Raw genomic sequence first — 26,963 nt, 5'->3', positions numbered from 1 at the left:
TGATTAATCATTTAATCTACTAATTGTGCAGCTCTAGAACACACGTTGGTCAGAGGAGACAGAATGTTGTCTTAACTTTACGGTCACCTCAGACCAGGCTTATTTCAATCCATTTTTAAGATATATCCACCTAGTGTAGACAGAAGGTGCTCCACAATGAAACTGCTGAGTAAGATGTTTCCATAAAAAAAAACATGAAGGATGGCCAAACTGCAAATAAGATCCAGATTGTGAAAACCAGACTTTTTCCTCTAACAGGCTGTCTTCAGAAGTGGTATGTATGTACAGTACAGAGAGCATGTCAAGCAAAGCTCATGAAGGAACACTGGGAAGCTGAGATCTTTTGTATTCCTCAGTTCAAAACAGTTTAGACTTTTTGTGTTTAAAGATTTTTCTCTTCGTACTCTTTGGGGTAAGAATTTGCTCAGTTTGGCTGGGAGTGGAATTAGTCAGTGAAATTAGGAGGCACACAAGTTGACAGCACACATTCCTTCATAAAAAAAAAAAAAAAACAGCAACTGAGTTTGGCTGACAGTACTGTTCAGCCACACACTCTTATTCATCTGGATATTAGCAGGAAGTGCTATGGCTGGTCAGAGGTGGTGGGGGGGGGGGGCAGGAGCAGCATCCCCAGCTGCTCCTTTTTTCTCTCTTCAATACAGTAAATGATTTTTCTTGGCTTTTCAAGTGAGATGAGCTGTTGTCTTGTTTAAAAGCAGGGAATAATACGCAGATCTCTTTGAGTCCGATCCCTTATCTGAACTTACTTCATGTTCACAGAGAGTTTCAGTTGTTCTTCATGTAGCATGCATGTGAACATTTTATACCTTCACCTTTGAGACCAAATTATCTTAACAATCAAACACTATTTATTTAATAACCCTACCAAGCAGATTTCATTTAAACTCAGCACAACAGTATGCTAATCTACTGAACACTGGGAGCATTTGCTTGAATGATTCCTAACAGAAATAAAAGCAAACGCGTGTTAAACCTTTTAGAAACTGCTGCACCTTCGCTGTTCCAACTTAATTACAAATATTTTGGGGGGCCTCACGTATAAATGTTTGCATACATTCATCACTAAAATCATGTGCAAAAATAGCAGATACATATGCATACATTTATTTGTATCTATGTGAAACTTCACATATATCTAAACATTCATTACATTCCTGTACGCACGTCCTCTTTAAGTGTGGATTTGTGTATTCTCTCATCATGTTTGACACTAACTATAAATAGTTGATGCCTAATGCTGCCATGCAGTTGAACTCAATTCATTCCTCTCTGTTTATATTAGAAGTGCCATGTTGTGTGGGTAGAAAAGAAAAATGAGAAATGATGATGACTCTAAAGTGGGTATGTGCCTCTTGCATGCTAAATGCTGCTATAGTCATGTCTATATGCTGACTTCAAAAGCAATCATGCACATTATGCATGAAATCAATGAATCACTCATCGTTCAATGATTGTTGCTTTTGTTTTAAGCTAAATAAATCCATTTGTGGCCACTAGGAGGCAGAAGAACTCAAGCTGACACATGCAGCTCTGACATATTAACATCTTATCAAGTTGTTCTCAGTAAAGTCTTGCTTGCTAACAATGAAGTGCTTCAAACAAAGTGGCTGTCAAATCATGTAACCGTCTGCACCTCCTCACACACCTTACTGACTCATTTTTGTAACTTTACGTCATGACAAAGACATGTTGCTGGAGAGAGAGATAGCCAGGAGGAGGATAGGATGGCAGCTTTTGTCTTTAGACATGGTTGGACAACGCATCATAGGAACTAGTTTGTTTGAAGCATACTCCACCCTTGAATCTGGCCTGATGTGTCCATCCATCTGGACACATGACTGAGCATAATGTAGAAAATGTGCAGAGATAACATTTTGGGGGTTTTTTTTGCACACAATCTGAATGCTTATGCATCATTTATACATGAGGCTCCAGATCTTTGGCAAATTAATAGTCATATAGAAGTAAAAACGTGTGCGGGGGGGGGGGGGGGGGGGGGACATGCCAGAATAACTCATTTTTAATAACTTAAAATATCCATGTTCTTAAAAAATATGGGGAGCTTTCAATTGCAAAAAAAAAAAAAGCCTTCCAATGATTACAATCGATTGTCTGAATAAGAAGCAAAGTTGGATTTAACGCTGATTTGGCTGTTTACCAGTGCAGAGGTGAAGGTGGGTGTAATAATGCAGAGTAGCCTAATCATATGGGAGATTAATTAGATTTTGATTAAGAATTTTAAAAATAGAAATCTGCTTTTTTTTTTTAATTAATATATATCAAAAACAAATGTACTTCATTATGATGCAATAACTGTTAAATCTCATCTACCTGGAAGTGACAAGATGGGTTTGTTTAAAACATTCTGATTTGGTCTACAGAGCATTACATACATTTGCATACCAAACCCTCTAATAAACCCCATAAAGCAATTATTAGTGGATTTTTCTTCATTTGTTTTCATATTTCAGCATACACACAGCAGACCTGTGAGTCCTGCTCTCCAGTGAAATGCTACGCAGATGATAGAAAACGTCGAGACGCTTTCTTGTTCCCAGTTTAGCAGCTTGTCAATTGGGAAAGGTGACGACACACGACGACAGCAGCTATTCCCACACCAGCGGAGATGGAGGCATTTCAGAAGGCTGAGCCACTGTGGAACTGTGAAAAAAAGGAGGCCAAGAAGTTAATATTAGCTATTCATGTGTGTATTCATGTGTGTATTCATGTGTGTATTAGCTAATAGGGTATCTGCACAATTCTCCACTTCAAATTTAATGACTTTTAAGACCTTTTTAATATCTATACAAGGAAAAACCACCATTTCCACAGCAAAAAAAAAAGACTATTAAGTTATTATAAAGTACAGTATACAATGTTGTGTTTCGTAAGTTAATGAGGGATGCACTGCTGTTGCTATGGTGATAGAGAAACTATATGCCTATATATCTAAAAAAGAAAAGAGGCCTATATCTGACAATACCTAGAGTTGGTTGTTTATGCTCGTTTGCTAATTTCTCTTTCATCTGCCTAAACATCTCAAGGAACATCATTTCAATTAGGCTACACAAACTCCCAGTGCTTCCACTAGTGCTGCATTTAGGCTTTATGGTTTACATTGTTTACACATCCACAATCATATTTTTGACTCAAACAACCAATAGGGAGTGAGAGTGAATTTGAAATTATTTCCAAAAGACGTTCAGGTCTGACATCACAATAAATGGTTATGATGAATATAATAATACAAGAGATGGCTACCGCTGAATATGAACATATCTGCTGGAACAGTGGAGGTGGTCTGTTATTGTGTAACTTACAGACTACACTGAGCATTTTTCCCCCGTGTGTAGCGCTATAGAATCACAATCAGCTGCTTAGTCCATCACATTCTTATCAAAGCATGGAGAGTGCTACACCTTGTTTTCCTCAATAGAATGAGGTCTTTCCAGTCAAATGAATCTTACAAGTAAGCAGAAATATCTTAAAGCATGACAGCTGAAATAATAAATACCTGAGTGAACAAACGTGCTCCATTGAACTTGCATTTTGTCTGCCTGCCTTGCCCACAGAATGTATATATATATATACATAATGACCTTAGATGTATTGGTGCAGGTTTGTTATTCTGCTCTGTCAGAGGGATGTACTTTGTTGCTTTTATTTTCACTGTGCACTGCTGTTTGGACTCTCTCACTTCCTCTAGTTGTTGGATCACATGTGTGCAGGTGTTATTAGAAACATTACAATATCTATCCTTAATGTTTTTATACAGATCAAAATGTAATCCCTCCCCTCCTAAAAATTAAGACATTTTAAGACTTTGAATTACCAAACAATATTAAAAGACACTATAAGACTTTTTAAGGATCGGTGTGGACCTGAAATAAATGTGTAGCGGCTACAGAGATGTTGAAAAGATTTTTGACAATATACTCAAAATAGGCAAATATGTCACCTAAAATGAGACTACACACACACACACAGGCCTGCATTGAGATTGTGATCTTATTTTTTAGGGGTGACTGCGGCTCAGGAGGTAGAGCTGGTCGTCCACTGATCGGAAGATCGGCTGTTCCGTTCCCGGCTCCTCCGGTCGGGCATGTCGAAGCGTCTTTGGGCAAGATACTGAACCCTAAATTGCTCCGCAAAGGCTGTGGCAAGGCTGTGTGAGTGTGTGAGCATTAGATTAGATCATGATGAGCACGTTGCCACCTTGCATGACAGCCTCTGCTATCAGTGTATGAATGTGTGTGTGTGTTTATGTTGGCATGTAGTGTGAAGCGCTTTGAGTCGTGAGAAGACTAGAAAGACACTATATAAATGCAGTCAAGTCCGTTTTGATGAAGCATGCAGTCCTAACTCAGATACAGATAACAGTGATATCAGTTGAATGTGTTTATGCTAGCTCAGCACAAAGACAAGAATCAAGGCAACTGCTATCCAAGCTCCATCAAAAGCTCAAATATACACTTTCCTCCAACTCCCCTGCTGTCAGTTAGTATCTTTTTATATGCAACAGATGTAGAAACTGGAATTCTAAGGCTGCACAGACTACAGTGCATTAAAAAGCCTCCTACCTGATAAAGCTTTTGAAAGCAGCTGATTGAGGGTTAATGCAGAGTGGCACTCGACTACCCTTTTGCTGTTCCAAAATGAACTGATGGATTATCTCTGTGGGAGGAAAGACAAGACAGATCAGCAGAGAAAGATTAGTAAACAAGGTTTTTTTCCTGATTTCTTACTTATTCTAAAGCAAAACTTTTTAATGTATTTCTCACATTTATGTGAAGCTAGAATCTTTATTACTGCTTTTCTGACTGATATAGCCAAAATGAATGCTGTGTCAAAATACCTTCAAGGCCAATCGCAAATCTTATCAAATGATAAGGAAGCAGTCATCAAATCTGTGGTGAGTCTGACTTGAGTCTCCACAGCTACAGTAATACCTACTTCCATAGTCAGCCCTGCAGTGGGGTCAGCGGCTCCTTCTGTCCACTGACCTCCAGCTAATTAGTGTAATGAGCTTTAAAAAGGTACCCTGTGGAGTTTTTGACCACTAGCAGTGCTGTGGAGCAATGTTTTACAAATTGGTCCCTGTTTCATTTGTATCAATATTCAAAAGCATGAATTAAGAACTGTACTGTAACATTAAGAACATCTGAGATAAAGCAGAACTACACTAAAATCTCGGTGTGCTCCACCTCTAACACACCAGCATCTGCTACTGTCCTATATTCTGCATCAGTGTGTGTCAATACTGTACAGAAGCAAAGGTTTTATCATATTCTCTCCGCAGATTGGACCATCCTCATTGCTGTACCTTGACTACTACTGCTTCTGTCTGTATAAACATCTTCTCAACAAAACATCTGTGTTTTGTCTGATGCACTGAATGTTTGCCTGAAAGTTAGCTTCCTCCACTTCCATTTCACTTTACTCTGATTTGGTGCACTTTTAACACTTTGAATGTATTCTTTCAAGTGTTTTTATTTTCATCACCAAGGCCTTCATTTTCAGAGTCAGCTTATTCACCTGGATTTTTGGTTTGAAGATTCTCCCTGGCCTCTGTAGGTGTTAGTATCACTACTCTTTTCTGCTCTGTTTTCTCTATTTGAAATGAACAGTGGTAAAGAGTGATATTGCACTTGGTAGAGACTACTGAAATAACTGATGAACACTCTAAAGACACTCAAGTTATTTTGCTTGATAAATAGGTGAAAATCAGACTTCTAACAATAAGCCCAAAGTTTGTTATTACTGAAACAATCACGACTTTTAATAGGACTGACAACTATTCTTTCTTCTTCTTTCTCTTTATCAATAGCAATACCAAGCACACCTCAGATAAACTCACCTTTGACCTGTCTCACAGAGCTCAGGTTCTTCTCAAAGCCATCATCAAACTTGGGATTAGTGACGGGCTCAAAGTCACTGGTGTAAACACGGCCGGAGGATGTGGTGTAGCAGCATTTGCACATGCATGTGTGGTAGCGGAGTCGACCCTCGTCCAGGTAAGGGTGAGCCAGGGCATCCTTTGCTGAAATCCGCTTTGACTGGGTACCAGACAGACAAGTTATACGTCATTAACAACAGCCGTCATCTCAGCCTCAGAATACATGTCAAAAAGAATAAAATAGATATTTTTTCAGCCACTAATAATTGAGTTGGACAAGAGGGTCAAACCCTTATCTTCAACACCCTCCTCAATGTTATTCAGATTTGTTGGGGTCCTCTCCCCAACATTTACATATAAACTGACAACTCCTTTAAGCAGTAATAGCTTTAAGAGGCAAGGCAGTTTCACTTTAGTCACCTGTATGCACATTAGAAGTGAAAATGGAAATTGTTTAAGGCCAAAATTGTACAGTTTTGAATATTTCAGTGAAGCTTTTTGAATAAACAGCTGCTAATCAATAAATGGGTATTATTGCCCTGAATGAGTGAACTGCACACATGTATTTGTAAGCTCTGTGGATACTGAGGAGCTTCAGCACTGTAATGTTTTCACATTCCAAATTATAAAATAAATATCAATTATCAACTAGAAATATCAATTAGTTGACATGTCACGTTTCATTTAAAAGGTGCAGTGTGTAGAATTTAGTAGCATCTATTGGAACATTATTTTGGACTATGTTTTTGTTATCTTAGAATGAGCCCTTTCTATCTACATAGGGAGTGGGTCCTCTTCCACAGAGCCCATTATGTTGCACCACAATGTTTCTACAGTAGCCCAGAATGGACAAATTCTAGAGAGCTCTAGAGAGGACCTGTCAAGTTTTTCATGGGTTTCGTGGCCCCCGTAGGTTCTTCTACACACTTAGAAGGGAAGGGTGAGGCTATTCAGCTAGTTGCAACCTGCAACCTGACTACTAGATGCCACTAAATCCTACACACTGTTCCTTTAACTTGGCAATTACATTATAGTCAAACTTAAAATGTGGGCCACATTTAACCAGACTGTTGTGCTTTCTGCCATGATGCAGAAAGTTTTAAAAGATAACAATAACGACTAATAACAAATCCATGTGTACTATTAACTGTATTGTACATATTGAATTATTTTTATTATTCTAGGATGTCTAACAACATCAGGCAAAGGCACTGCTGATGAAAACTAGCCTTTTGGCTAACGGGCCTGATACACAGACAGGAACGTATGTCAAACATATGTCAAACTGCACCTTTACCATGGTACACACGAAAGCCATATTCTCAATGTACTTATGTCTGACTGATTGATTTTTCTGATAAATATCACAGATGAATACTGTATTAAAATATAAACAACTAAACTGATGACTGATGCTGCAAGGTATTTTGGTATCACAGGCTCTATCAGTTGAGAGTGTCACCCTACATACCTCTGTACAAAGATTCTGCCTGATTAGAGTTTCCCAGGTTCTTTGAAAAGCTTTAGCGCCAGGTTTGATGAAGTATTTGGTAATCTGTATGTACACAATGTGTGTTTTTAAAAAGGTAAAGTTTGAGGTTTTTTTGCTTTAAGACATGAGAGTGACAGGACAAGGTTAGCCAAAGGCTAGCTAACTTACTGCCTTAAATGTACATTTAAAATCATGAACATTTGCTTTAGAGTAGATTGTTTTTAATTGTTTTGGTCAGTATTGACTTACATTCTGGTAAAACTTGTGGTCATATTTCTTAAATGTGAATATTTTGAATTGAACTACATCTGTGTATACTATGTCTAAGCCAGTCTTCTATGCTTTTATTTGTTGCTTGCTTCAAATGCTATGATGGAAGCCAAAGTAAACCAGTAATGGCAGACTGCATACTATACTGTAACTATACTTCAGTGACTCACTAACCAGGTTTAATTAATGAAGCAAACATAATACAATACTATACATAATAGACTCACCGGATCAAACACCAGCATCCTGCAGAGGAGGTGGACAGCTTCATGGGTTGCTTGGCTAGACAGTGTGTACAGAACAGGAAGGGATGGCTGCAGACAAAACACACAACGCAACATCAACTATCTTCCCCCTGTCTCTTTCAGCTCCTGATACACTTTATATACAGTATATACACATGGCTCCTCAACATGTCCCATTCAAAGATCCATCAGCTTATCCTCCACAGTGTGATCCTCACTGTCTGTACTGTAGTACCATCTACTGGCTGCTGTATATCAGTGGATCCAAATCCATTTCTGGATGAATGAATCCAACAACAATAATAATAATAATAATAATAATAATAATAATAATAATAATAATAATAATAATAAATTTGTCTTTATCAAACATATTTTATCAATATATTTCTTTCTAAAATAATGTAACCATTAAAATTGACGAAAACGATACTGAAGAAGAAAACCACACATTTAATTTATGAAATGCAACAGACTACTGATTTGTTCACACCAACATGAACATCTTGGTAAGCACATTTGATCCTAAACTGGATGTGTGTTCCAGGCTGTCATTAACACAAGTAAACACCCAAATAATCCTATCCTCGGTGCTGTGTCCAAACCATTTGAAGGCTTGAGAGAGCTTAAGTCCCATCTGACTTCCAGGCCAGCTTGTGATTCACTGTTCAACAATGTATTTTGGGGTATTCCTTCACTGGTCTTTCTGAAACAAACTAATGTTGCGTTATTGTGTTATCTTTGTTAAGATGACAAGAAGTTCAAATGCTGTTCTGGAAACAGAAAAGTGTCACCTCAGCTCTGTGCAAAAAAACAAACTGGTTACCTGTTTGTGAGGTCCTCTGAGAATGTGCGCACGAGCACCTTCACATGCCGTCCTCATCGCCTCCATAGAGGGAGTCCCCAACAGGTCAGTGATTAAATCCAGCTACAATCCAACAAGGCAAACAAACACACACCCACACACACACACCACAGACTTAGTAGTAAGGTTTGTTCCAGCATGTCAGGTGTCAGATCATGTTTGTATTTAAGAACAGAGGCACTGACACATCGCTGGCAGTGATGTGACTGTGACTAACACATTTCTCATAACTGTAGGTGAGGTACATGGAGTATAAACTTTATCTTCACAAAATTTAACTATGAATATTAAGCATCTCGGGCACACACTTTTGTCTTCAGGATAAATAAACTTCTATCTTGTCTCGTCTTCAGAGAGCATCATAATTACCTGCTGAATGGGACTCTGGGCTTGGAAGAGGATGCGTCGGCCCAGCAGCTCAGCGAAGATGCAGCCCACAGACCAGATATCGATGGAGTTGGAGTAGTGGCGGCTGCCCATCAGGATCTCTGGGGCTCGGTAGTACTGTGTCACCACTTCCTGAGTCATGTGCCGTGACTCGTCGGTCTCCTCCACCCGTGCCAGACCAAAATCACAGATCTGGAAGACGGTCATTCAGTGGTTGCTGCAACTGTTCTGATTATGTTCACATTTTTCCACATGTTTCATTTTGTGAGAACTAGAAGGCGTTGCTGCTGAGGTAGAACGCTCGTCTCCGCTGCTCAATGGTAACTGTGAGAAGTGTTCATGCAGTACAGTACCAAAAAACACCAACAGTGAAGGAGCATACTGCAAAATGTTAAGATGGAATTGTGTATTGTAGGTATATATATTTTTGGAGCTACAGTGTTTCTCTAGAGGAAGATTTAGATGTTTGACCACCTACATTAATCCTGTATTCATTCCTACTGATGATAGCCTGTAAACATCAACATCTGAAATTAAAGTTTACACATTACATCCACAGCCCTTATTATGTTACATGAACCTGCCTGTTGTCTTAGTTTGTCTCAGCTGTTTTGATACTGCTTCTTATTTCATTTCAAGTGGGATTGTGGATGAATTTAGTCCGTAAATCTGTTATTATGTTGCTTCCAAGAACCAATAATGTTAGCTATCATTACAGGCAGAGACATAACATTACTGAAATGCAAAAAGCAAGCAGCTAAATTCACTTCTGAAGAAGACAGTTTTGTGTGAGGGGGGGATACCGTTTAATCAATAATGAGCACATAATGTGTGGTTCCACAGATGCAAGCAGGTTGTTGAATAAGACTTTGCATTAACAGTAATTCAACATTATTGTTTAGTTTTGACTTGTGATGAAACCTGTCAAACATTTTGTCATTTTTTCTTTTCAATTGATACTTTTTAGATAACTTTAGGCTGTGTGGTGCTGTTGCATTGGATTGTGTTCATGGTGGATTCAGCAAAAAAGCACCTCAAAATAAAATGCAATGAAGTGCACACACTAAAAAACAACAGCCAAATAACATTACCACCAAATCTTCAGGGACACAGTCTCAACAAGAAACTAACATTAATAGTCTTACAGATGTAAGATGTATTGCAGTGCTATTACACTGATGGCATCATTTACATGGGTTACTGTTACTGTAAACTGGCTGGATGTTGGATTTGAACTTTCTTTCTGACATGTTCAGTTGACTTGAGCCACAGAGGTTGTCCCACCCACCTTGAGCACACAGTTGCTGTTTACCAGGAGGTTGCCAGGTTTGATGTCTCGGTGTAGAATGCCAGCAGAATGAAGGTACTTGAGTCCTGGTGGTGGTGGTGGTGATGGTTGAGGGCGGGGGGGGGGAGGGGGGGGGGGAGACACGACAGGACAGAATATTACAGCAGATGCCAGATATTACAATCCTGCTCTAACCATAACTAACACAGTGCTTACTAGCTCCCATGCTACAAACAGTCACATGCAAAGCAGGTCAAACTGATGTCTGCTAACATACACACAAATAAAGCCACTTGATTTTTTTTAAAAATGTTAATGTAATGTAAATGTAATGATGATGACGATGTGTGAATAAAAGAGATGCTACCTCGTAGAATCTGATAGAGAAAAACTTTGGCGTGGTCTGAGCTCAGAGGCTGTGGTGAAACGATGATCTTATGGAGGTCACTTTGCATCAGTTCCGTCACCACATAGCTGACCGATGGGAAGTTAAGGCAAAAAAAAATAAAAGCATATCCAAGAGCTCAAAGAACAAATCTCTCTGAGAAGAAAGTGTTGAAATCAAGACATGACATTTATGACCTGACACTCTGGAGCAGTCTCAATTGACTTGACTTCCCTTATCTCATTATGTTTTTCACTGTTAGCCCACCTGAAACGGGTTCTACTGTAGCTGGAACACTAGACATGTTTATTAGCAATTTCTCACAGGAACAAAAAGCAGCATGGGACCGGGCTTTGATCGTGGCAGTGTGTACACGCCTCCAGTCAGAACATGAAATTCACACTATTTTTTTTCACCTTTGGCTACAATTGATGAATACCACCATGTGATGTATGTATAGTTTTTTAGATGTTTGCTATCCTCACCATATTTCCACCTTTGGTAGGTGGACTGACTGTGTCAAAGTGAATTCCAGGTGAGAGAAATACCACCACTGCTGTTTTTTCACCCCACAATGCTCTAAGAACATTACTCTAGATTCATAGCATACAGCTCTTGAAATCATTTATTTAAAGTCCCCCTCCACTCAAAAATGTATTTTTCATCTTGTTCCTTCACTTGGATGTTGTGCTCTTCACTGTGCAGAATGATGTATGTGCAGAATTTGTTTTCACATTCAGCTACTGAAAGTGGAATGTTTGCTCACTGAAAATCTCATTAATATACCTTCAAGCATGGTTTGTGACATCACAACTAATTTGGAGCTAAATCATGGTCCAGTGTGCAACTTCCACAAGTGTGATGTGGAAACTTGAAGCCTCCAGTACACATACACTGAGAATGGACTTTACAGTGACGGAAGAAAAAAGGTTTCTCCATTGTTTTCTTACTTTAGGTTCTTCGTTGAGATTCTTGCTAAGTTTCTCACATATATCATACATCAGCATCAAAAACTGTTCAACACCAGTTTAATTATCACAATTATTACTGAAAATGATTGACTGACAATATCAAGTACAGATTAATTTCAAATTTAAATCAAACTAGTAATTTCTACATAGAAAACTAGCCGTTTACCTGGAAATTGTTCTCCAGATGACATCTTTAAAAAAAAAAAAAACCCTGGAGGTCCTCAATAACAAGCAACACACTTCTTACTTGACAACACACACTTTTTTGAACAGATAGCTTTGATTATGAGAACAATTTATCAGTTATTTAAACTGCAAATGGTTCAGTCCTAGCTCCTGCTCTTTGAAGTCCCTGAATCTGAAGACTGTCAAAGTTATTGGTACTGATGGTGTGAAAGCTGCAGGGACTGACACAGCTTGTTGTGTTCTGTTCTGATTCAGGGCCAGAGGTGGCTGGCAGCTGTACAATGTATTCATTAGAGTAATCGAGAAGGCTGTAAAAATCTAAACTTTGCTTCGACTGAAAGATTCTTATTGTTCGTAAATCAACAAGCGCAAACCGACGCTAAATTCAATAAAGCAAGTTTTGAAGTCACGCCTGTAGATGATTTATTTGGGATGTGAGTCTGTTCGAGGGCTCATCTATTACATTCAGCGGATACACTAAAGCTTTCACCTGCACGTACTGCACATGAATTAGTCAAGATCCTTGCACGACTGAAAATCCTTCCACAGTAGGACACAAGGGTGCTTCACTCACTGTATGAATAATGAAGCAAGACCAATAAAACTAATTGGAAGACAATATTTCAAAGGGCCCTAATGACCAGAGAGTCCCGAGTCAGCAGAATGCCTCAGCTGTAAAGGGAAAACAACCATGCAAATGCTGCCTAAAAAAGGTAAGAAATGTGTCCTTATCATCCTTACTGACTAGCAAAGCTCTAACAAAGACTAATGTTTTCAAGTCCGGATACCCAGTAAAACTGCCAATATCAATATCTGATGAATATTTAGGACTGATGAACAATGTGGCTATTAAATATCAGGAGCACTATGTGTCATGCACTACCACTGGATCTCATCAATCACATGCTCTGAACCAGAAGCCAGTTTCATATGACCGCTCATGTGTTCTGTGGAATTAATTACATCCCTCTTGCTGAAGACAAACTACACTAGTAATTTCACCCAAATTACAAAAACATGTTTTCTCACTCATCTAGTTTTGGTTTGATTTATGCAGTTTTATAGAAATTTATTTCTGACATTTCTACCTTACCAATATAATGAAAGTGAATGAAAATTAGTCTGTGATGCTCATGGCATTGTAAATGACATCATCTGTGGATCTGGGGATCAACTGTGTTCCATTACACAACTGACTGTATCTAGTTTTGGATATGTGTTAATGAATGAAGTTTTTAGGAGGTTTTTAACTTTTTTTATGGACTTATAAGAAAGTCACTTTCTTTTCTGTGTTTAGTTCTGTGTGTGCCTGTCAGCTGTCAGTTGTGTGTGTGTGTGTGTGTGTGTGTGTGTGTGTGTGTGTGTGTGTGTGTGTGTGTGAGGGAGAGGTTGGATCAGCCTCAAAAGCACTAACCCAAGGGAGGATCTCATCAGCCAGAGCAGGTAAGAAGGATTTTGCACAAATCACTTTCAGTTGGCAGGTTGTGGGATAGACTAGTGTCGTCTTTTTATAGTCCTGCATCAACATTACCAAGACATGTTCAAATGAATACAGCAGGAGGGACAATGAAACTAAACCTTTTTTTATAGCGGTTAACTGGGCCCTGTGTCTAGCTGGAGGTAGGGAGTAAAATCTACTCCTTTACATCACTCATGTGTTACATTTCATAGGAGAATTAAAGTTGCAGTGTGTGTAGGATTTAGCGGCGTCCAGTGGTGAGGTTGCAGATTGCAACCAATTGAATAGCCCTCCCCTCTACTTCCAAGTGTGTAGTGGAACCTACGGTGGCCGCAAAACCCGCGAAAAACCCCAAAAGTCCCTCTCTAGAGCCAGTGTTTGGTTCATCCATTCTGTGCTGCTGCAGAAACATGGCAGTGAAACATGGCGGGCTTCATGGAAGAGGACGTGCTCCCTATGTAGATATAAAGGGCTCATTGTATGGTAACAAAAACGCAATGATTCTTATTTTCATGTTTTATTAATTAAAACATTCTTAAGAATATTATATTCCATTTCTGCCACTACATTCTACATACTGCACCTTTAAGTAAGACACAAGAACATTCAGTTCAGATTTGGCCAACCATAACTGAGAAGGATACATTTCTTCAAAGTAGTCGATGTGTGGAGGTTGTAGTATGTCCAAAGCAGAGAGCACCTGAGGAGAGAGTTAAAGCCAGGTTGATAGAAGCCTCACCAGGTATTAACATGTGATCTGTATCTGGATATGTTGTCTGAATGACGACATCCGATCATGGGGGGCCTTGCTGTTAAACCTATTATGCATGCCATGGACACTATTTTATCCCGTTGTGGGATTTTTTGAAGCACTATGTAGAATATTAATTTCCCCATTCTGAATTCAGGCACTTAAAGTCCCCCTCCACTCAAAAAATGTGTTTTGGTTCTTGTTCCTTCAATTGGATGTTTGAATTGAGTTTGACAGTAGAAGGCTGTTTTCACCTTCATCTGCTGTAAGGAGGAAAGTTTCTCTTTGCTCACTGAAAATCTTGGTTCAAGGGGTTGTACCTACAAGTATGATTTGTGACATCACATCTAGTTTGGAGCCAATAGTGGTCTAGTATGCATCTTACACAAGTGTGATGTGGAAACTTGAAGCCTCCAGTGCACATACACTGAGAACAGATGTTACAGTGAAGTAGGAAATATGTTGTGTCCAGCAGGAAAACTGTATATTTGCATATTCAGAGATTCTGGAATTTTTAATGAGGGAGAATAGTAGATGACAGTTTAAGGATTTTGAAGAGATAATTCACTTGTGGAAAAAAAAAAACATATTAGACACAAATTATTATAAAATAGAGTACTTTATATACATCTTAAAATAACTCTGGAGCAGATCTTTAAATAAAAGGATGGAGGGTAGATGTAGTGCATCAGGTAGCAAACAGGAAGTGATTCTGACACTCTCCAGGGACAGCTATGACATGCAAGGAGAGGATCATGTGACAAAAGCAGACAGCTGAAGGCATCTATTTCTTTACAGTACTCTTGCTAACTAGGCTAACGTTACTCAAAGGAGATATTCATAGTTTGCTAGCACTAGTGACAGGCAGCTTGAGATAGAGATAGGTGACCTTTCAACTTGTTGGGTTGATCTTTCCTCTGTAAGAATGTAGTCAAACTGTACAGATGTCATTTTACAGCTGGCTGAGACCCAGACCACGTACAGATCTAGTCTGACTGATCCGATCACATTCTGATCACAATACAGTCTACATGCAATTACACCAGCAATAAACATATGTTTTTTCCTTATTCATGTGAGATAGCCAGGTACAGACTGCACATAATACTAGGTGGACATGATGACACATATTAGTGTAACTGTGCACTTACATTTTCATGTTTGAAGAAACAGAGCATCTTCAGCTCCCGAAATACCCTCTTACAGGAAACAAGGTTTTGGAAGACATTGGGCATCTTTTTGAGGGCAACTCGCTTTCCATCTCTGGGGTCTGTCACTGACCTGGAGGAAGAGGACAAACACAACATTCTGAAAATTCAAACACCTAAATATGGTAATACAGTACAGGGACTTTGATCATCATCAACACCTATAAACTGATGTTCAGGTATGGATATTCACAGTCCCAGAGGATAAATCCTAACATTTCTGTTTGGCCAGAAATGAGAGTGTGACAATGTGATTGGCTTGAGGGACCAGGAAAGATAAAGAGTTCACCATTCTACTTCACCCTGTTTGTTGCTGGAGCACCTTCTGACTGATTAGTCGAAGAATCTTTAAAGTGTAGGAAGGCAGAGATCAAAGCCTCGTGAGGCTACCCAGCAGGTGTAAGAGCATTCCAACCCTACACACTACAGCAACCTTCAGTAACCCTTCTCAAATAGGATCAGTCCAGACAAACAGATGGCAGTGGACTAAAATCCCAGGCTTCGCAAAGACTGTGCTTCAAACACCACTCATAAGCTCACATTCTCAGACTAGAGGAACTTTAACTGAGTAGACAACAGCCATAGTGCCATGCAATGAAATGAAATGCATGCAATTTCAAATTACTGGAAATTCGCTGTAAAAGTACATTTTCACCTTAACTGTACAGAAAACCAACTCCTAGGGTCAGGTCTTCCCTGTTTGATGGCTATATCTCATGTTAGTATGTTAGTAAGAGGCCTGCATTTCAATCTGATTTCATTTGCTGTTAATGCAAACTCAACAGGTTCCTCCATGTGTACATGCTGTCTTGATAAATTCAGTATAATATTCATTTCCACAGCATGTGGAGACATGTCAGCACTCACCACCACAGAAATGCTGCTTTCATTCACTATGTTTCTGATCTTACACTTTGCTGGGGGTTTTTTTTTTTAAAAGGACTGTCAGTGAAACGCAACATTTCCTGCACATGTTTCATATTAAAAGCATTGAAGTGGCTCAAAGGGTATAATCCATCCTGTTCCTGAAAGGCTTTTAGTGTGAAATATCTCCAGGAAATTTAGCTTGGTTTCACTAATGGTGCTTAACAATAAAAAAAAACAAAAAAACATAAAAGTAGAAGAGATTGGAAGTAATGACAAATGATTTAAAATGGAAACTCAGAGCAGCAGAGTAGTGTGTATCACCTGACTCTTTCCTTGTATTGATGCAATTAATGCTGTAGAAATGGACAAAATGCTTAATTTATCATGTGAGCCGATAGTACATTATTTGAATACTGGCTTTTATTTGAGAATTTCACAGTAATCACCTAACACAAAACTAATAACTTTTACTTAGAGTGGAGTTCATCTTCTCAGATACCAGAGAGGACACACACATGTAAGAGAATGTCTATACACATTTTCAGATGTAGTAAGAGAAGATGTAGAAGAGTTATTAGTATAATTTTCTTAAACTTAAAGGACTTAAAGTGTGTAAGATTTAGGGGGATCTATTGGCAGACATGAAATATAATATTCATAAGTGTGTTTAAATTAATGTATAATCACCTGAAAAATAAGAATTGTCGTGTTTTCGTTCCCTTAGAATGAGCCCTTTATGTCTACATAGGGAGTGGGTCCTCTTCCACGGAGGCCGCCATGTTGCACTGCCATGTTTCTACAGTTTTTCGTGGCCACCAAAGGTTCTCCTATACACTTGGAAGGAGACGGGGGAGGGGTATTCAGTTTGTAGCAATCTTCAATCTCACCACTAGATGCCACTAAATCCTACAGACTGGTCCTTTAAGACCCCAAAGTCATTCATTAAGTGAGCCTCACATTCCAAACTGTTCACACATGCCCAATTTGTATCCATTCTACACCGGAGATTCCATTTAGATCCTTTATCAGCTTTTGTTGGCTAGAAAGGCAACATTTGTACAATTGTGAAGGAAAAATAAATCTTAAAACAATCTGCAGCTGCAAACAGGATGTGAGATCTGAGCAGCAAAGGATATAAATCTTTGGTCAAATATTTCTCAGACACAATCAAGGCCTGATGACATGACATGTAAGTAGATGTAAAATCATAAAGATCACCAGTAACAAAACACTAAGAACATGAACTGACCTAATGTTAACCTAATCCAATCCTGGCCCCTCAGAGCCACTGCAACTGAAGTTTATGGGGAATAACAGGAAGACAAACACTATACACACCCAGCCCTCCAACTGAGCTCTTCAAATGAGAACTAGTGTCACAGTCTACCACAGCAACAGGTGAACCTCCACTTGAGCCAGAAGCAAATAATCACAGGAAAAGTTCCAGTTTCTGTTTTCCAATGTGCGGTACAGCTAATATTACATTTGCAGAGTTTACTGTTATCACTTCACCTCCCTTGACTAACTATGGTGTTTCAACCTGCTGCGAGGGCACTGCCAGCCTGACCTCTGCTGAGCTGATAATGCTCGGAGAAATCCGAGAGGGATTCACAGAAATAGTCATTGTAAACACCTTGTATTTGACCACCTGTCATATTAGTCATGGAGCACTTTGCTGTGTAAAGACATTTTTTTTAGCATCTAACTTCATGTCAAACTATTCCCTCTTTATTTCTGTCACTGTAGTGTTGCTCTGATGATGCGTCGTTGGCAGCTGGATTCATATTTTCTAATTGTTCTGATGTACTGACACTGATCAACTTGTTCGCTGATTTCTGACAGCAGGACCTGAAGTAGAGCTGCGACTATTAGTCAATCAAGAGAAATGTAATCGTGCAACTACTTTGATAATCATTTCATACATTTTTCAAGCAAAAAGATAATTTTCCTAACAACTGTATAGGTTGTCATGCCAAAGTACTAATTTCCGAATCAATCTTAAAAAAAGAAAAAAAAAAAAAAAAATCAGCAACATTGTTGAATGTCCCTGTGAATCAGCAGCCATGGTGCACATCACACTTTTCATGATGCCCAATGAGAGTGTATTACTGCCCTGCCAAGAGGGTTTCCTACAAGTTGAGAACTTCTCTTTATGGTTGATGTGGTGTTCTGGGCTTCCTTCAAGTGTTTGTTAAACTTCCCTGCTGACAGCTTGAACAGAAATGCTAGGAACCTTTCATATTGGCATCTTCTTTTTCCCACAACATGCAGGTTTGCAACAAGTGTGATATTCAGACACAGCTTGTCAGTGCAGTGCTGGTCAGCATTCAACAGTAAACCAGCTATGCATTCACACCGACAGATGTCTTCTTTGATAACTAGTTTATACCAAAGAGGAAAAAATGTCTGTATAATGAAAGGATGAACTTGCCCTTATGTTAGGAGATATGTCTGATGATATTCTATTTATTTCTTCCTGTCAACAAATCCCATATGCAGACCCAAACCCACAATGTGTTAGTCTGTCTGTCAATACTTTCTAACAATCCTACTCTGTCTGTGGCTCTCAGCTCCAAACCCATTAGTTCTTACTGAAGGCAGGAATTTAAAAAAAACAAAAAAAACAGCTCAAGCATATATAGTTTCATTTTTAAAAAATGCTCAGTAACTTCCTGAAACAGCTGGACATTGTAGTTTTTAAATCGCACATAACTCAAAACAGGAGGAAATTGTGCATTTGTTGGGGACTATTTTCAACATTTGATGTTCTAGTGAGTATTTCTAACAGTGGAAACATGTGAACAGTACCAGTCTTCCCTTCCTAAAACCTGTTAATTTTAATAAAACTTGCCATTTAAAGATTTATATAACTGAGTACCCGACTAGTCTAAAAAAAGAGCAAGATAAACACAGAAAGAGAGAGGGAGTAAGAGAGAGAGAGGGAGAAAGTAGGTGGGAAAGTGAGAGAAAGCAGCATGTGAGAAAGAAAATCAAATGAAACTTTACTTGTTCTTATTTTATGAGTCAGTGTAATTCTTGAGTTTAACTGTGAATGATGACAATCAGTGATTAACCTGTGACACTAGCCTCATAGAAATGGCTCCAGTACAGGTGCACTGCATGTTTATGAACCTGCTTCAGAACAGGGTGAGTATAGGACAGAGATATCACGCCGCCTGGCGCTGCGAGGAGGAGGAGGAAGGGGGCGGGACTGTGATGATACTCACCAGTGGAAAATGAACATAATATATATTTTTAGATTTCCTTTACACAATGCAGTAACGTTGTAAAGTTGGGTACTTTTTGTTAATTGCTTCAGATGTTCTCATATGTAAGCACTGGCATTATCCAGCTTGGACACATTTCCTTTTCCACCATTTTCAAATGGCTGTATTTTGGTAACAATTTGAATAATTATGGTAAAATATGAGTATGAATGTTTAAAACTGTTTAAAAAAAAAACAAGTAAAATAATCTACCTTGTACATGTAGGGTGCTCTGTAGAGTTTTTGACCACCATTAGTGCTACCGAGCAATTTTTTATCCAACCCCAATTTGTGTGTCCTGAGCACATGCAAAATGATACGCGCAACACATAGTCCTACCACTGGTTTCACTCTTTTCCACTGGTCTACAGGTGGCTGTAATGCACAAATGCAGCAATACAATAACAAAAAGGAGTGAAGAAGACAACCGCAAGCTGGTAAACAAGGATGTAAACGATGCAGGAGACTCAAAAAAAAAAAATCTGCTTTGCAAAGTTTTATGAGGAAGGAAATGCATTGAGTTTGTTAGACCTCAAGCATATGCACAGGGGGTTTACATGAGAAACACTGGATGTAAAACAGAAACTTTGTAAAGAAAACTCCACAGTGGCCCTTTAAGGTCCCCTTACTAACTTTTTCCAGAGTTTTCAAGTACATCTTCATCAGCGGATGGAGTTCTGTTCAACATACTGAATGCATGACTGTGAGATGCAGTTGAAATCTCCAGAAAAAGCTAGTTATGTGGACCTTGAGTTATGATTTTCCTACGCCAAGTGATACAAGTTATATCCAAAGGATCAAATGTGGATATAATGTGGCTTTATTTTAATAATCAGGTAGTTGTTTTAAGTTGTGCACATGCATGAGGACCCACATATATGTTTCATGCCTGTGGATGATATGATGCACATTCCTGCCGATGGTTTCATGTTATTGCACTGATCCACATAATTAATGGCGTTATCATGCAATGAAATGGCTAAGCACCAACAAAAGGCAGAGAAGGATTAGCCTGCTAGCTAGGAAACATGGATAGAGACCATGGATGTATTTTTGAGAACTGGACACCAGACACCTGAGATGGTGCCTGTTCATTCCCATGAAAGCTGCTCAGCCAGCACATGTTCTTGAGTGGCTCTGGCTCCGTCCCAAAAAAGTTAACACTGTACCACACACATAAAAATAGCATTTCTAGACGACAAATATATAACTGCCATGGTTTAAAAATGCACAATAGAAAGAGTAATATTTTACCTTGTTTGAGGTTGTTTAATTTTAAAGATGTCTCTATCTAAAGCTGCAATGGATTTTTTTTTTTATGTGCAGTACTACAGTTGGCCACTAGAGCAAACTGGCAGCCAGCCTGACTCAACGCATCATATTCAGAGGAGTATTCCATCAATGCAGCTAATGAAAGCTGCGCTTAGGTGAGAAAGCCTGGCTTGAACTAAGATCAACTCTAACTTATGGCTCAAAGCCGTTCCACTAACACGATTCAGCCGTCTCTTGTCAACATTAACTCTAATCAGGCTTGAATAAGCTTGCATTGTGCGTATGCATGAAGTACATAAGCAGCCCCAAACAGTCGATTGTTGAAAAGAAGACACTATGTCGCAAAAAGAAGGGAAAACTAGAGCAGTGTTCTTCTCAGTAGCAGAACAAACCCTGTGGATGCAACTATATAAAAAGGAGTCATCAGCAACAAGGGCAATACTGCTGCAATGAACAAGGCGAGGGAGATGGCTTGGCAAAACATTACTGACAGATGAAGCCTACATATATGGGCAGTGGTGGCCTAGAGGTCAGAGAGGTGAGCTTGTGATCAGAAGGTTGCTGGTTCAATCCCTTAGACTGGCAGGATAAATATGTGTGGGGAAAGTGAAGAGCAGCACATGCCTCTACTTATTATTTCATCTTTATTTGTTAATAAATGAACATTCGGATCACTGACTGTGGCTATGTTATCAGTAGGCTGGATAATATCAGATGTACATTTAAAATGATGGTGCAGGCAACTTAAGAGAACCAACTTACTAACTTACCAACATTATCATCTACTCTCTGACACATTTTCTCCTTCACAGCATGTCTGTTCAATTTACAAATGGTAAATGGTAAAATGGTAAATGGACTGCATTTATATAGCGCCTCTCTAGTCTTCCGACCACTCAAAGAGCTTTTACACTTCTAAGCCACATTCACCCATTCACACATAAACATTCATATGCTGATGGCAGAGGCTGCCATGCAAGGTGCCAACCTGCATCTCAGTAGGAACTAATCATTCAATCGAACCGCCGATCTTCCAATTAAGTTAAAAATGAAATGAAATGTTAAAATTTATTAAGAGAAGGATAGGGATCATTTTTTTTGTCTTCACAGCTTGAACAAATTGAGTGAATAAATAAATAAAGTCAAAACAACGTTGGCACACTTTTATTTCTTACATTATATATGCCAATGTTTCCCCTATATTCATTCAGCAGCGGCGCCCCGAAGTTAGCAACAACGCATTAGCTTAACTTGACCAGGCTCACTTAAGGTGGACCAGCAATTCTCATTTTAGTGTCAATCTCAGCTGCTCTTTAACAGAGAGGATTAACTGAAATAGGTATTTTTGTTAACGTCCCTCACAGATCTTCATCTTATGTTTCCCAACATGAACAAAAGTGATGCGAGCGCAAAAAGACACTTGATGAACCATCTTTTGGGAATCTGTTTTTTGCCCATCGGACATTTTTTTTTTTTTTTTTTTTTTTTTTAAACACACTAGGTCTGTGGTATAAGTTACCATGGTTACTGAGCCAGGCATCATATAATGGAATGGCCACAGTAATGGAACAGAACATTCACTTAAATTAGCGAGGCTTATCAAAATAAGCCAGGCTTTTCCTTTATCCAGCTTGATGGAATAACCCCCGGCTCTTTTATTACATACATGATGTAAACAATTCAGGTTTCAAAACACTTCATGTCTATGCAAATATTTTATGATTATAGTGTTTTGGTGAATAACAGTAAATGTAAACGTAATTGTTCGTTAACAAGAAAACTCCACCGCCTCTTTGTTCCTTCAGTTCTGTCTCCATTATTGACATCATTGTTTACTTCACACCTTCTTTCTTTGTTTCCCTCCTTTTTTCTTTTGTGTTATTTTCCTAATCTTTCTGCCAAATGTCCTTCATTTCCTTGGCAACATTGGTGTTCCTTGCAGCTATATTCACCCACATGATGTCACAATACATGCACAGGTTATTTATATAAATCTACCTTGTTAATGTGCTAGACACAGACTAAATGGTCTATAACTCATTACACATCTGCTGCCTAAACTGTAAATAAATGAATAACTGCTACTCATATTATGAGTTTTCATACTGTAGAAACATAATGACAACAGAGGATCAGAAAAAGTGTGTCAACAGCATGAGTACTGACCAATCAGCTCATTGGAAACAGAGATCTCATTCTACAGGCTCCTGACAGGGAAAGAAGCAGCATACTGTGCATTTAAGTGAGGCAATAGAGTGTCAACACTGGTGCTTCAAACGGTGTCTAACAAACAAACTGAGCTTCTTTGATTGGTTCAGTATAGATACTTAAACACTCTTATTCCATCAATGCAGCCCAGGATAACAGGGGGCAAATGTGAATGGAAATAATAACAGTATACTCTTTTATTAGAAAAATCAACACTGTTCATCAGCTGAGTGAATTATAAATGCAACATTTTATTTAGACCTTTCTTCCACAGACTGTCTGCTCTTTTTCCTCTCTGTTGTGACAGCAGGAGGAGCTGTACTTTACTTTCAACTGTCAATACTTTGTTCATCATGAGAAAAATAAAAGCACCACAATATTACTTAACAACACACTGTAGAAACTCAAATGTCAGCCCTGTTTTTAAAAAGTACAATATAATAAAAATACCTACGTAATAATTCCCAGACCTATTTATAGCTACAGCTTTACTTTTCATATTTGCATATCATTTCTGCTGTTTCTACAGTTTCGTATTCTATTCTAGTTCAGTGATTATTGTATATTTTACTGTAATTCGCTGATTTTCACTTTTACTGCTGTGATCTCCCCACACGTATCACCATTAAAATCCATGTTGTATTGTAATTTAAAACTATCACATGAACAATTAACTGAACTGACACACACACACACACACACACACACACACACACACACACACACACACACACACACACACACACACACACACACACCAAGATCCAAGGCCACATTACTTTGGTGTTCAGGAAGATCAGCAGTGTAAAGAGTGGTCATGAAATGTTTATTAAGTCATAAGTATACCATGTTTAGGTATGCAAGAGGTAGTCAGGCTGAGGCAAGTTGTTGTATGACCAGTCTAACCACAACACTTGTTGGCATTAACCTGTTCTACTGGGATATGCATGCAGGGACTTTATTTAAAGTAGCGTCCTATTCACTACATATTATGTACACTTGACAGCATGCTGTAGTGTCAAATGTTAGCTGCTCATTTAGGTTGTTGATCATGTTTTCTCCACCTTCCAGACAGTATAATATCCATGTGCTAGAATATTAAAATTAAAATAAAAAGCCAAGCAGTCATTTGCTTGATTTAAGCACTTCCTCATAGTAAACATCATGAGTGCTACAATTGCTGTAAACCGATTCAGCCTGAGTAGTAAAGTCATATGTCTGCGCTGCTTTACCGCACAACAATAACTTCACCAACAAATGCCAGAGCGGAAATTGTTGTCAGTTTTAAAACTCTACAAGTTGAGTTTCATATATTAACGGAAACTAGTCTGTGTTTAGAAGGTAGGCAAAACAGGTTCAATAGCCTGTGATATGAGATACATGAGTTCATAACGCTTCCAATAAAACGGCTTAAGAAAGTGTAGTGCGGTGCACTTACCAGACGACACCAAACGCTCCATAGCCGATGGGCCTGTCAGGCTCGATGTCCAGCTGCTGTGGTAGGTGGTGCGTGTGTTGCTGCTGATGCTGCTGGTGGTGGTGGTGGTGGTGGTGAGCTTTGACAGCAGCGGCTTGAACCTGGGCAGGAGCCGCGGCCGCCGCCGGCCCAGGGGCCTGTCCGGGGGCAGGAGAGGGGAAGTAGGGCTGCTGCTGGCCGGGGTTGAGCATCACCGCCGCAGCGGCAGCCGTGGAGGTGTGTTGCTGCACCGTGTGCACGGCGGCGGCGGAGCCCGGGTGCTGCAAGTGATGCTGGCCCGCGTGGTGGTGGTGGTGCATGTGGGGAGGCGGAAGGTGCTGGAGCTGGTGGTGGTGATGCGGGTGATGGGCAGCCACTGCTGAGGAGCCACCGTTATAAGCAGCCATCATTTTTGTAGCATTTGTAGCCGTTGTGCCGCAAAGAGCCATTCAATGGTGCTGAAATGCCTCTTTTCAGAACCTGCTTCTAAAAGTGATAATGGCTACCAGGCTGCAATACTACGAGTAATGAAACTTACAGAAAACATATAGAGAACAGATTTGGGGTTTAAATGATCCAACATCTGTTACTTCAAATCTATGGGGTGAGATACCATTCTGGCGTGCCTCTTGTCATAATGCCAACAAGGATCTGACCCACTTCCTCTAAATTAATTTTCTTGCTTGCACACCATTAGGCTACTGTAGCCCGGGGCTAATAACGGAAAGCATATCATGAGCATGTACAGCAATGACTACCCAAGTCTAAGAATCTGTGCAGCCCTAACAGTGCCACTACTAACAATGACAAATCAAAATATAGAACAGAAAATAACCCGCACCCCCCTCAATAAATTAAAAAGTCGGTGGCCCTAGATGTCCCTCATGATAGAGGTGCGCCCCCCTCCCTCCTGGTGAAACTCAGCTTCCCCGTCTTGATAGAACAGCGTGATCTAAAGCATGTCACATGGGAAGCAGCGCATTCATCTTTTAAAAGTGTCCAAGTTTTCCACACGCTGTGGTCCAGCGCCGATGCTGTTCCCACCACCGGGGCTCCACACGGCTTGGAAATCGCATTTATTATTCCAAACTGAATCCTCCTTCAGATGTGTGCGCAGGCCAGATCGCTACTCCGTAAACAGGGGTAATCTCCGAGCCGTAATTAACGCTGCTGATCCGGTGCAGAGGAGGTGTATCCTAGCCCAGGCCACAATACAACAGCGGGCCCAGGCCTCGGCCGTCCACTTTACTCACATATTACAGATCCCAGCAGCAGCGCCTGCACAGAAACCCCCATCAGTTTGACAGAGAGACGAAGCTTCGACCATGACTCAAAAAATGAGAAGAGAAATTCTCGCAGACGGCTGGCAGGCAACTTATTTCCCCCATCGACAACCTTGCCTTTAGTGTGTTTCACAATGTCCTCCTGCGGTTCATAAGTACACATCCAGGAAAACTATATAACAATGCGGAGGAAAAAGTTAAATCCTTTAGATGCGGGTTGAATTGTCCTGGAAGAAGACAGTAGTACTGAACCTGACAGCTTGGAGCTAGCTAATGGGTGTCCATGTCTCTAAATCAAAACAGTAGTCCTTCCTTCCTGCCGTGTCCGTGTCGGTGAGCCCCGCTGTCCGCTCAGGAAGAGGAAGCCACCCGGTTGCACCTCGACACTTTGGGCCCACGACGCTTCGTTGCCACTGGCATGATAAAACTATTGGTCACAAGGCAACTGAGATGAGCAGTTGATCCAACATGGTGAACAAAACCTGAGCTACTCGGCGGTGAGATTATGCAGGACGGCCAACCAATCACCAAACGCCCCGCAATGACGTACTTGTAATCTCCTTGATTGGCACCGAGCGCAGCCAGTGGCTGGTGCTGCTGCGTCGAAGGCCCAATACAGTCTACTCAGAAACAGTGAATAACAAACTAAGAGATCAATTCAATTCAATAAAATATCTGGAGTCAAATTCCAACAGAAGCTACAGTGTTTGTATAAAAAATGAATTTGCACCGAAAAATAAATGATAAATTCTAAACCAAAGAGCAAAACAAATACAGTGATATAAATGTATTAAAGCAAGGAAACACGGATAATGAGTTTATTGAGTATTAACTTGGAAATTGTAGTGCATGTTAATGTCAGAACTGTGTTTGTGTTTCTATATGTTTCTATGTGTAAGTAAAAGCAATGATGGACTGTAACAACGTTTACAAGTACTTTTACTCTATTTGAGTAGGCCTTCCACATAATCGTACTTAATACTTTTACTTCATTTCAGAGGGAATATTGTACTTTTAACTCCATTTATTTGACAGCCACAATTACTTTTTAGATTAAGATTTTACATAAAAACACATGATGAGACTATAAAATAAAGATTCAATAGCCTAAGTGTTTCTCAACCTTTTTGTCTTGTGAGCTCCTCTATAAAATCAGTGTGCAGGTGTGATGCTTTGTCATGTTTCAG

At 39.6% G+C, this 26,963-nt stretch overlaps 1 protein-coding gene across 1 annotated transcript; it reads right to left on the bottom strand.

The window, feature by feature from the left end:
- Positions 1 to 258: 258 nt before the first annotated feature.
- nlk2 (nemo-like kinase, type 2) lies at positions 259 to 26,474 on the bottom strand. Its single transcript, XM_044354297.1, has 11 exons — positions 24,476 to 26,474; positions 15,368 to 15,497; positions 14,110 to 14,165; positions 10,832 to 10,938; positions 10,465 to 10,550; positions 9,159 to 9,368; positions 8,751 to 8,852; positions 7,907 to 7,993; positions 5,879 to 6,077; positions 4,602 to 4,695; positions 259 to 2,682 (listed from the first exon to the last, which is right to left on the bottom strand). The coding sequence occupies exons 1-11, from the start codon at positions 24,940 to 24,942 to the stop codon at positions 2,628 to 2,630; spliced, it is 1,593 nt and encodes a 530-aa protein (XP_044210232.1). The 5' UTR covers positions 24,943 to 26,474; the 3' UTR covers positions 259 to 2,627.
- Between the last annotated feature and the right edge of the window lie 489 nt (positions 26,475 to 26,963).

The sequence above is a fragment of the Thunnus albacares genome, chromosome 6 (genome assembly GCF_914725855.1).
Source record: "Thunnus albacares chromosome 6, fThuAlb1.1, whole genome shotgun sequence".
Classification (NCBI taxonomy): domain Eukaryota; kingdom Metazoa; phylum Chordata; class Actinopteri; order Scombriformes; family Scombridae; genus Thunnus; species Thunnus albacares.
Note: the sequence above shows the minus strand (reverse complement) of the source record. Positions and strands in the feature narration are given on the sequence as shown.